Source organism: Felis catus, chromosome B4 (assembly GCF_018350175.1).
Source record: "Felis catus isolate Fca126 chromosome B4, F.catus_Fca126_mat1.0, whole genome shotgun sequence".
Taxonomy (NCBI): Eukaryota; Metazoa; Chordata; class Mammalia; order Carnivora; family Felidae; genus Felis; species Felis catus.
This window is the reverse complement of record NC_058374.1, coordinates 91363067-91375444: the sequence shown is the minus strand read 5'-3', so window position 1 is coordinate 91375444 and position 12378 is coordinate 91363067. Positions and strand designations below refer to the sequence as shown.

At 43.5% G+C, this 12378-nt stretch overlaps 1 protein-coding gene and 1 long non-coding RNA gene across 3 annotated transcripts in view; one reads left to right on the top strand and one right to left on the bottom strand.

The window, feature by feature from the left end:
• Positions 1 to 2172, top strand: part of LOC109501644 — a 39609-nt gene extending 37437 nt beyond the window's left edge. Inside the window, exon 4 of the long non-coding RNA XR_006600840.1 lies at positions 2042 to 2172. This is a non-coding gene — a long non-coding RNA (uncharacterized LOC109501644). The remainder of the gene's footprint in view (positions 1 to 2041) is intronic.
• The window catches only part of IRAK3 (interleukin 1 receptor associated kinase 3), a 53604-nt gene continuing 41516 nt past the window's right edge, over positions 291 to 12378 (bottom strand). For both annotated transcript variants that reach the window (XM_023257204.2, XM_045062038.1), the window contains exons 9-12: positions 4871 to 5069; positions 4546 to 4608; positions 4287 to 4451; positions 291 to 2484 (exon numbers count right to left, since the gene is read on the bottom strand). In XM_023257204.2, coding sequence (XP_023112972.2) covers positions 1969 to 2484; positions 4287 to 4451; positions 4546 to 4608; positions 4871 to 5069 — 943 coding nt within the window. In that variant the 3' untranslated portion in view covers positions 291 to 1968. The remainder of the gene's footprint in view (positions 2485 to 4286; positions 4452 to 4545; positions 4609 to 4870; positions 5070 to 12378) is intronic.

The window sequence follows — 12378 nt, the reverse complement described above, 5'->3', positions numbered from 1 at the left end:
TCTGTCTCTCTCAAAAATAAAGGAAAACATTTAAAAAAAAATTTTAAGATGACTTCCTTTTTTAAATCATTTGTTCTTAAATCTAGACTCCAATCTGACCAATTAACCCAAACATACTGACTCACAAAAAAAAAAAAAAAAAGCAAGAGCCTATTCCTTGGATGCACAGCAGGCTAGAGGTCTACCCTTTCATCATACATGTTCTAGAGAGGGAAATTCCATTTATCTTGTGGAAATGGTTTTCTTGGAGTGTTTCTATCCATCATCAGAAAGACAGTCCTAATCCCCACTTTACTCAGCAATTTTTTTTATTATGTGGGTTCTTAGAACTTAATTCAACTTAACTTGTAAGGAAACAGCTCTGTATAGGATAACATGCTAGGCCTTGAAGAGATGGCCCCTGCACACTCAGGGAATGTGATAGAGTAAGGCCCGCAGTTCCCCAAGGACATCCATGTCCTAATTCCAGAAGTCTGTGAATTACTTCTGCGAATGAGTTACGGGTCTTGCGATGCATAGATATCCTTGGATTATCTGAGTGGGCCAAATGCAATAATGAGGATCCGTAGGAGGCAGGAGGGCAAAGGAAGAGAAAGAGGTGATGAAGAAAAGTCCAAAGAGAAAAAGAAAGAGAAATCTAGATTCAAAAATGCCACAATGCTGGCTTTGAGGATGGAGGGGAAGAGGCCATGAGTCAAAGAATGCAGGCAGTCTCTAGAAGCCAGAAAAGGCAGGGGAATGAATTCTCCCCTAGGGCCTCCAGAAAGAATGCCAAGGACTTCTGACCTCCAGAATTGTAAAATAATTAACTTTTTTTTTTTTTTTTAAGGAATTTCTACGCCCAAATGGGACTTGAACTCATGACCCTGAGATCAGGAGCTGGATGCTCTACTGACTGAGCCAGACAGGCACCCCAACTTACATTGTTTTAACCCACAAAGTGCGTTATAATTTGTTCTAGCAACAATAGGAAATTAATACAGGTAGTTTACAATCTAGTAAGAGAGAAAAGATGGCACAGGCAACATCGGTACAATTGAGAAAATAACAAGTATGAAACAAATACAAAAACAGTGCTATAGAAATGCTAAGGAAGTGAGTACTTCTGGCTGGACAGATTAAGGAAGCTTCCTGGAAGAGGTAGTTCTGCTGGGCCTCGAAGGCCTGGGTAGGATTTCAACAGGGGGAGACCCAGTAAACAGCAAGAGTAAAGAAAGGCACAGAGTTGGAAGGTACAGAATCAAAGAAAAAGCTAACATAAGCCCTTGTGACCGGCCATTTTCTCAGAAACAAAAACTACTTGGTTAAAATTTCACACATTCTACTCAGGATATAATGGTCTCTAGGTTTGTAAAAAAAAAAAAAAAAAAAAGTAATAATAGCCAAAACTGTATGATATGTGATAAACTATCCTAAGGGTTTAAATACAGAAATACAGATCTTGGGCAAGAATCCCCTCTCTACACAGAACATGTCAATAGCCAAGGGTGAATCTGGCTCATTTTCAAACAGACAGGCTTGACAGGGAGGAACAGAAAAATACTAAAGGTTAATTAAGATAAACACAAAGGTAATTCTTTAAAAAGGCACCTGTTAACATTTACAAATTAGACACTTCTTACAACCTTCACAAGCAAGCCAAACTGAATAATGCAATCTAACTGAACTGAATGTACTTAGCAGACTGGTGGCACAGGGGCTCATGTTGATGATGATGGAGAAGACCGTAGAATCTAGTCCCTCTTTGGTAGGTTTTGTTTGTCTAAAGCCACAGCTCATGATCTGAAGTAATTTTGGATGGCTCTCATACAGCCTAGGTTTGAGCCACTCTGTTTTCGGAGTTGGGAAGGAAGGAGTAGAATTGTCCAGAGAGTAGATCCGCATCACCCAAACTCACCATCCATTGTCCTTTTTCGCATTACTTATGGTAACAATGTTTTCCCAAGATGATACCTGTACTCAGAGGCCTTAGCAATACTTGCTTTCTTCTTTATCTTCTGGTGAAATCGATTCCTTTTTGTACTGCTCACATTCGTTCCAGGAAGATTCAGAGGAACAGCTGGTCTCCACTGGCCTGCTCCTGTAAGAAGGGTCTGGAGCTTCTGCAGAAGGGTCCAGATCTGCACCACAGGCCCCTGAGTCCTGCGATAGAGCTGAATGCTTTGCAGACCAACTTTCTTTACAAGAAGAACTGGGCGTGTTGCATGCATCCTCTTTTCTCTCACCCCCTGTCTTTCTGTGAATGCCCAGAAATGTAACCTCAGACTGGCTGCATTCAAATGGAACTTTCGGAGTCACTCCATCTTTTCTCAAACCTTGATCATGAGGGTGTGAATGATTATTCTGGTTTTCATCATCTTCCACTGGAATACTTGGTACGTTATCCAAGAATAGAGGAGAAGGACACCTGAAGGACTTTAGTGAAGTGGGAGGGTCCTCAGCAAAATATAAGCAGGCTTGAGTACTTTCAAGAGTAGTTAGGACCTAGTTAACCAAGAAGCAAACATTGAGTTAAGTTTGAATAATCTCTCCTTTCACCTTTTTTTCTGTCTACCTATTAAGGAACAGCCTCTTGTTTTCATAAAATAAGTTCAACAATAGAGTTTTGAATGAGAAGCTATTAAAGATTAGCTAGACCCTTTCTTTCAGACTTGAACCAGAGTATAAAAGATAGGGGCCCAGGAATCTGTATTTTAAAAGCTTCCCAGTTGATCCAGATATGCAGCCCACATTGAGAGCTGTTGACCTGATTTAAAAGAGCATGTAACATATCTTTACACACACACACACACACACACACACACACACACACACACACGTACTTTTTAAAAATGTATTGGGGTGCCTGGGCGGCTCAGTCGGTTAAGCGTCCGACTTCAGCCAGGTCACGATCTCGCGGTCCGTGAGTTCGAGCCCCGCGTCGGGCTCTGGGCTGATGGCTCAGAGCCCGGAGCCTGCTTCTGATTCTGTGTCTCCCTCTCTCTCTCTGCCCCTCCCCTGTTCATGCTCTGTCACTCTCTGTCTCAAAAATAAATAAACGTCAAAAAAAATTTTTAAAAATAAATAAATAAATAAAAATAAAAATGTACTTAGAGAGTTTTACTATTTACAAAGTGTTTTCACACCCATTCCCCCTTTTAACCTGTACAAACAATATTATTATTCTCATTTTACAGATAATAAAGCTGAGGCTCAAAAAGGGAATAATATCACTAGCCAGTAAGGAACAGATCTGTTGCTTGACCTCAGATCTGGCTCCCAATCCCATTACTCTTCCACTGTGCCTCTCATAGCTCCTTTTGGGCCCAAGATTTCAGGTCATATAGCTCTTACTGGTGGTGTCAGGCCTCGAATATACCTCTGCTGACTCCCAGGCCAGTGTTCTTTATATTCTGATTACGTTGACCTCTTGTTTAAAATCCCCTCCTGCTTCTACAATAGACTCAGGATTAAACCCAGACTACCACAATGGATTCATGTCCGTCCAACATCTAGAACTTCCTATTATTTTGAGCACTCCAGCTTTTCCCTTATGACATCCCACTTCTCTGAACTACCTGTAGTATTAGTGCCATGGAATCCATCACCTCTGAGCTTTGCATGTATAGATTCTCGCTGACTAAAGTGTCCTCCTATTCTTACCATTGCCTAAATTCACCCTATTCCGCCAACCATAGCACAGCCGTCACTTCCATCAAGAAGCTTCCTTGACTTCCATAGGCTGGGGTGTATTCTGAGCCTACGCTCCCATACTGACCTGGGCTTCTACCCACCCTGATGCCATGTTTCCTGATCTGACTCACTCGGGACTGTGAGCCTGAGGGCAGCAACCGTATCTTGATTACTGTTGTGCCCTCAGCACCCAGTACAAAGTCTGGCACATGCAAAGTAAGCGCTAGCTAAATATTTGTTGAACAAATAAACAAATAACTGACTGGATGGTTAAACTGATGACTAAATTAAAAAATCAGTAGGGGGAATAAGTGCTACATTCTTAATGGACCAGATCTCTTAATGAAGGCTGAATACATTTCTCTCCAAACTACTCACTTATGTCATTTCATTAAATTTTTTGTGGTACCCTGATCCCACCCAATAATGACCTCTACCAGAGTACCAAAGAATGTGACTTGGTGACTTGGAAAAACTATCTATTAGGTTAGAATTCTGTGTTAGGGGCTGGATTTGCCTCATTGATAAAGAATTTACTTAGACATGCAATGTATCCAATTTAGATTTTCCATGGTTCTGTGGGCTTGGTTTTGAATAAAACCATGTGTACGTACTTCATCCATTGATGGTCTTAACTTTGCCCGCGTGGTAGCACACTGGCCCGCCAAAGAGAAGAGCTTGGCAGAAAAATTCCGAGGACAGGGATGCACTTTCTTATCTAGAAACGAAAGGCATGAATCGAGTCCTCTCTTCTCCATCAACTCCATAAGGAGATCCCTCTAGGAAGAGAAGAAGATAAGGTATCTTTGTGTTTTAGAACTCTATCCAAAAAAATGACCAAGAAATGGGTGCAGAGATGAAGACAATTCTTACCAGCTGGATATGCTTTGGATCATCTAACACCACTTTACAACCTGTCAGAACTTCCATGATTACCTATAGGGAATATACAGAAAGTCAGCTACATACGTTAAATATATAATTAGTTCAACAGTTAACCTTGACAATGGATATAGTTCATTCTAATCAATGACTGTATATTTTATTATTTGACAGACTGCATGAGATTAATGTATAAGACACTGGGTAACGGGAAGTCAGTAGGTCTAAAAGTTAAAGCCCTTAAAAAAATTCTTAGAATCTAGAGCATTCCTGGTGATAAACTCTCCTTCTTTGTTGACCGGTACTTGGTACTTACAATTCCAAAGCTATAGACGTCCGTTTTAATGGAAAGTTTGCCCTGTCTGATATACTCTTCAGGCATATACCACAGATGTTTAGTGCTGCTGCTGGCCATGCTTATGGTAGAGCTCTGATGTTCCGGGTGGGGTCGGAAGTGCGCCATGCCAAAGTCCGTCAGTTTGGGTTCAAACCGATCATCCAAGAGTATGTTCGCACTGAAATTGTAACCGAGGACAAACGAGACCAAAACATCATAAAGGCATTCCAGCGAAAAACAAAATGGCAAGCGTACCCTGATATCTGGTTAATTCCAAACACTGACAACACAAAGCCGTACAGAATTTTCCGTGAGGGTATTTTCCCATTTTTCTTAAAATATAAATACAAGGAGGGGCGCCTGGGTGGCGCAGTCGGTTAAGTGTCCGACTTCAGGCAGGTCACGATCTTGCGGTCCGTGAGTTCGAGCCCCGCATCAGGCTCTGGGCTGATGGCTTGGAGCCTGGAGCCTGTTTCTGATTCTGTGTCTCCCTCTCTCTCTGCCCCTCCCCCGTTCATGCTCTGTCTCTCTCTGTGCCAAAAATAAATAAAAAACGTTGAAAAAAAAAATTTTTTTTTTAAATATAAATACAAGGATTATATAAAACTCGAAGATGAAAACCTGGCCTAGGGACAGTGGGCTTTTCCAATTTATAGATACATAGAGGGAGTTGGTAGATAAAGCTGATGATTTGCCAATAGGAGGAACTAAAATGAACGAAAACCGCTTTCCTTATGCTCTTCTGATACGCGGTGAGCACACTAACTGGGTTTTAGTCAGCTAACAATCAAGTACCTGTTATGTACAGAGCTGTGCTGCGGAATGCCCAGCTTCTCAGCAGAGAGCCACTAACCTGCAGCGATGTGAAGGATCTTTGGTAGCCCCTGCCTTAAGGATAGCCCTTCTCTATTGTCCCATCTCTATGACTTTCTACGGACTGAAGACAAAAATGTCTTTGAGCCTTATTTAAAATATAGATATCTGCTGCGGTAAAGACAAAGTGCTTAGAGTCAGTTTTAGCTACTTGTCACATAAAATCCTAAATAATCACTTAACATCTTGGCTGACAGTAAGCCTCAGCTTACATTTACCTTCAAAAGGCTGTCACAGCAGGGATGGAAAAGGCTAAGCCCATGCATTTCACATGGCCCACACCTGGGGTGAGTCCCAGCTCTGCCTTTCCCTGGCTCTGTGACAGTTGATGGGTTACTTCACCCCATAAGTCCCAATGTCGTTTTCCTCACATGTGAAATGAGGCAAACAACAGAACTCACAGAACCGATAAGGGGAATAGAAATAGCCTACTATCTGGCACACAGGAACGGTCGATAAATGGTAGGTAAGATGAAAATTACTAATTAATCATAAGAGAACAGAAGGATATTGATAAAAGAGGTGGGTGGGCCAAGAAAAAGTAACCTATTTCTCAGTTTTGCTTCGGGCTCTTCAGAGCTTGCTCTTTGTCCCCTGAAACCAAAGCTTCCAAAATGCCAAGTGGTGTATTTGAAGTACTACACATTGTTATTAAAAGTGGTAATAGGGGCACCTGGGTGGCTCGGTCGGTTGGGCGTCCGACTTCAGCTCAGGTCATGATCTCACAGTTCGTGAGTTCGAGTCCCACGTCGGGCTCTGTGCCGATGGCTCAGAGCCTAGAGCCTGCTTTAGATTCTGTGTCTCCCTCTCTCTCTGCCCTTCCCCTGCTTGTGTGCTCGCTCTCTCTCTCTCTCTCTCTCTCTCTCTCAAAAATTAAAAAAAAAAAAAAAAAAAAAAAGTAAGTGGTAATAGCCAGAGGAGAAAAATAAGAAATTCTTAATCCTCAACAAATACTGAATCTTACAAAAGTTCCAGAAGTCCTTGCTGTCCCTGTACGAGTGGGCCGACAGGCAGACCCTGGTTTCATGGGTCTGAATTGCAGGTGTTCTAATAATTCAGAGTATTCAGACTCCTAGTTCTGTTTCGAGGATTCAGAGCTGAGGCCTTTAAGAATTCTAAGCCAGACTCTGTCTAGAACTAAACTGACAACAGACAGAATGAACAGATTCTCCGGGGCCCTTTAAGGGTAGAGAAGAACATGTCCTATACCTGACGTCACCCTCTATCCTTTAAGGTGGCAGGAGAATTGCAAAATCCAAAGAGGCCGCCGCCTCATGTTACCCGTCCTAGGGCCATTCCCCGTGGTGTGATCCTTGCACTTAGGAGGAGACACTCAGAGAAGGCCTAGCCCTCCCCACTTGAATCAACGATCACGGTTCTCATTTTTCTCCTTGCCTCGTCTTTTCTCTCCATTGATTTCAAACCCGGCAGCTTCTAAGGCCAGCCCAGGGCCCACACATCTGTGTCACTCATCATCTGTCTCACTTGGAACACAGTGCTGACCACCCTGACAAGCCTCTGAAGACGAGGGATCCCCTAGAGCCAGATCGTACCTTCTCCCCAGCTCTAGGTGAGAACAGACACTTGGTTTGTAATTACTTCTTCCACAGGTGGATCCCGTGATCATTTTGGAGTGCCGGGTATTTAGCGCAGGAGTTTGCGACATGTGCCAGGAGGGGAGATGGGCAGAGAGGTTCGTTAGGTCCCGTTACCAGGCCCCTAACTCCTGCCCCTCCAGCTCCTGTTGCACTGACAACCTAGCTGTCTTCTGCATACACCCCCAACCCCCACACGCACACCCTTTATTTCAGCCAAGGGGGGCGCAAGAGCTCTGAATGCCAGAGTTTCAACAGCACAGGTCTAGCCCTCTCCTTGCTCAACTCAGCTCTGAAGACAGGATCAAATCATAACTTAAAACGTCAGACCTGGGGCACCTGGGTGGCTCAGTCGGTGGAGCAGTTGCGCGTCTGACTTTGACTTGGGCTCAGATCACGATCTAGCAGTTTGTGAGTTCGAGCCCCGCACTGAGCTTGCTTCTGTCGGTGTGGCACAGAGCCCACTTCAGATCCTCTGCCCCCACCCTCTGACCCTCTCCTGCTCCCGCTTGCTCTCTCTCTCTCTCAAAAATAAACATTAAAAAAATGTTAAATGCTACATCCAGGAGGATGCGAAAAGCTGAATTTGCAAAACACTTAGATTTCCTGAAGAACAGGTCTTTTCTAAGCACAAAAGAAGAAAAAATAACAAGCAAGAAAAACCAAACCCATACTCTAATGCCTTTATTTGAGCCTCAGCAAAACTAGTGGGAAGCTTTCAGCACTTGGTGACTCATGCTTCCGAAAGACTTAGGGAGAGCAAGTAACCACAATGTGTGACACAATAAATCCCACAGAGGACTTTGGGTCAGCGAGAGGCCATCAGTGAGAACGTGAAATTGCCCCCAGGGCACTGCATTGACACTTTTCATGATGATAATCTGGTGAAGAGACAAGTTGTTTACCCGCAGACTAGCATGAATTTTACGTCCAGTGATTTACTTACTCTGTTCTAAATAAGTTAATAATAGCTGAGGAAGAAGAATGTTCTATTTTAATTAAATAGTAACTGCAGGGGCGCCTGGGTGGCGTAGTCGGTTAAGCGTCCGACTTCAGCCAGGTCACGATCTCGCGGTCCGTGAGTTCGAGCCCCACGTCAGGCTCTGGGCTGATGGCTCGGAGCCTGGAGCCTGTTTCCGATTCTGTGTCTCCCTCTCTCTCTGCACCTCCCCCGTTCATGCTCTGTCTCTCTCTGTCCCAAAAATAAATAAACGTTGAAAAAAAAAATTAAAAATAAATAAATAAATAAATAAATAGTAACTGCAAAAGCCCCTTGAACAATGAGTTCTACCCTAGTTCTTTCCCCTGCTACAGCCTTCAATAGAACGTTCATACGCTGCCTTCAACTATCATGCAGGTCAAGGGAGTATGTTTACCTTAGGGGGGTAAAACCAGGCTAATCAAATAAAGAGAACATAAAAGAACTACAATCAGATACCAATATAGTGAAACAAAAGGGCAGCTTGCTAACCATGGCGCTTACCAAAGAGACAGACAAGAAACCTGTCACGGCCCACACCTTCAGCTTAGTGTTTCTACAAGCCATTTCTTCTGTTCTTTCCCACAGAGCTACTTGCTGTAACACAGACCATCACCTCTCTAGATAATTCTTTTAGTAGAAGGATCAGTGGAGGTACACTGAGGAGATGGGGGAAATCCTACTACACAAGGCGGTCAATTTGTATCCCGACTCTGGGGAGTAACATGCTCTCTCTCTTTTTGTGCCAGCGATCTCCAGGACGATTCTTTTTGGGGCCTGAACCTCCTCCCAAAGGCTACAAGGATTGCTTTCTCTGCCCACCAGTTTTTTTCCTGATTTAGCCAAAGCCCTTGGGCCTAAAATATAAACAGAGAGTGCAAGGACACACCTAGACTATAATGCAGAATTTGGATTTAAGTAAAAATAAACGTTTGACCTGTAAGCATACGGTTGGTTTTTAAAAATACCTATTTTTAAAGTATTTTAGGGAGAGTATTATTGGTGTCTAATAACCCAGTCTGGAGTACCTGGCAATTCTCTGGCAAAGTCCAGACTCCAACCCATTGGCTCCAGAGATAAAGACGACCCCGCTGGCCTCTTCCTGACAGCCTGAGGCAACAGGACATCTCACTGTCTGTGTCACTACTGTTGCAACACCAAGATACCCCTCACCAGATGAGGCAAGATGCAGCTTCTCTGGGAACCTACAGGTTACTGGAAAAGGGCACACACGCCCCCTCCCCCCACTTCAACATGCAGTACATCTGACGAAGTTGAGGCCCTTTATTCCGCCTCAGACTGTGCAGCCTTCTCTTTCTTTTCCACTGAACCCAGGCAGGACCCAGAGATGGTATTAAAGCTTGTTACTGCTTTATTGATGACTTGTGAGTCTTAGGCTCTCTGTGTCAAAGGCCCAGCCAATAAGGGGTATTCGTGCTTTAAATGTGAAATTTCATCTCTAACCAAACTAGCACAACTTCCCTAAGGCTCAGTTTCCTTGTGGGTAAGAGGAAATGAGCATGCTTACCTCTTAGGGTCGTTACAAGGATTAAATGAGAAAATGTAATCAGAGTGCCGGATACACAGGGAGGGCCTCGAAATATACTCTGAAGGATGTAGGCTGGCCTTTGTCCATCCTATACCCACCTTAAAATCCCAAGAAATTTGGGTGGGTATGTCTAGAAGTTCAAGGCACCAATCTGAAGTAACAAAGGTACAGGAAGTTGCAGGATGACCCTGGAGATCTGAGGATCACCGGGTTAATCATTTTCAGGGCATCCGTTGAGTTTCAAAATAGTTCCAGAGAAGTTCTGGAAAAACCTGAGTAACGTAACATTTCCAGATACTCTAAGATCATGGAGAGAGAAAAAGAATTGTTTGGTATATGTATGTGCGTACATGTAGGTACCCATGTGCATAAATAAATGAATGTTGGGGTTTAGAGACTGTGAAGGTAAAATTAATAGGAGAAATTTTAATTTATGCAACATTTAATTGTGCCAGCATCCCTTAGAAATGATGAACTTATTTGGAAATTTTAGAAGAAGGGAGACATGGCTGCAGGGAGAGGAAAATCTGGGGGAAAAGAATTATTTACATCTAAAATACTTCTGAAAAGCAAAAGTAGGTTTTTACGGGGAGGGGATTGGGGGTTGGGTAGAGAGGAGACTTGTTAATTAACCAACCAACCGGTCAAACAAACAGACTTTGCATTCCCTTCAGGCTCTGCATCCCTACTAAATGCTAAGCGGGAGTCCTAGACACACACAGCAGGTCTGGTGGGGGGGGGGGGGGGTAGGGTAAAGGAAGGTGGAGCTTGGGTCCTCAGGCAAGGGTGTTGCGGTGGGAGGAAGGGGCTGATCAGTGGCTTCCTAGCCTCCCTCCAAACCACTCAGTGTTTCTGGTCCCTCTCAAACAAAATTCTCCACGCACTCAACTACCACCATCTCTGATCAATTTCCCTCTTCTAAAAATTCATTTTTAAGCATATGGCTTTTTCCTTCCTTTCCTTCCTAGACCACCTCCCTTGTATGAAAATCTGTTTCACTTGGCAGGAGACACATGGCAATACCGATGAGAGAACATGATCTTATAGGAAACATTAGAAATGTTCACTGAGATTATCTCGGCTTTGGAAACATTAACAGGAATGAATGCCTGGGATGAAAAATGCTGAGGATAAAATGCACTTCAATGTAAAATCGTTCATAAATGTGAAAACAATTAAGCTGGCTAAGGGATAGGATGGAAATAACAAGAAGGTTTACTGCTTTCAGATGCTTTTATGTGATCCTGTAACTCAAAAACATCTTCGTTTCCCAAATAAAAATGTGAGGGTCTTTTGCCAAGAACAGAGACTTCAACTCTTCAAGATTCTTTTCTTTAAATCCTTTTCCTCCTTAAATTCCACCATCTGGAAATGAATTTTGTTTTTCTAACATTCTCTTTGAAGAGTTCAAATTACTAAGACATATTTGGGCTAACTAAACCACCAGACTTCTTGAAAATACCTTTGAAATGCGGGCTTGGCTTCCTCCTTGGGTATTCTGCAGCTGCGTCCTTGACAGTGTCTCCTTAGAAGACTCTTTATTCTCACTGCTTGAACAAGACCAAGATTCCCAATGCAGACCTCCAGGCCTAATCTCCCCTCAGAGTCTGCTGCCTACTGCCATTTTCACTAAGGGTCCAATGTCAACATTTCCCAATTTGCACATACTAGTTAGTTATGTTCTCTTCTCCTGCCCAATTTCCCCGTCTTTGCCCATGAAACCAACATGCTCCCAGGAATCCAGGCTAGGAACCCTCAATTGCCCGATAAGACCATGATTGTTGGACCCACACAAACATGGAACCCCACCACCCTTCCCCATCTACAGACATGGAACAGAGGCAGATCACAAACTTTAGTGAGTTAGCTTTCTCCTCTGCCGCACTGAGGTAAGACCAATGATACACAAACTCAGGGCTGTTGAGAGGAGTAAGTTATTCATTGGGCTTTGCAGTCAGGTCTTAAGTCAGGCTGGCTATCACAGAACTCCTCAGTCTGTCCGCAGCCTATCAGCTTCCCCGAATGCACTAGCACTTACCAGTGCTGTGCGGATAGACGGCGCTTATTAGTGTTCTGGGACTTCGTTTATACTGTTCCCCTGACCTGCAAAGTACTCCTCCCTCCCTTATTTTCATTTCAACCCTCAATGCAGCCTAAGATTCACTTCCTCCATGAAGTTTTCACCCCACTGCTCTGAATTCCAGTGATACTCACTCCCTTCTCCACATTCCCACTGTGCAGCCCGCACCATACCATTTGGTACTTCCTCAGAGAGACCAGCTTGTGTTGTTTACATAAGCATAATGTTGAGTCTATAGAAGATACCGAGCAAACATTTGTTGATATAATCAACGTGTTAATTAAGAGAATTTGAAACCATAAGTGGACCCAGACCACTCTGCATATGGCAAATATACGGCCCAAATGCTGCCAAAGCAGCGTCCCATTTTCTTGGCAGACATCACTAATTGAGTTCAGAACGCACCCACCC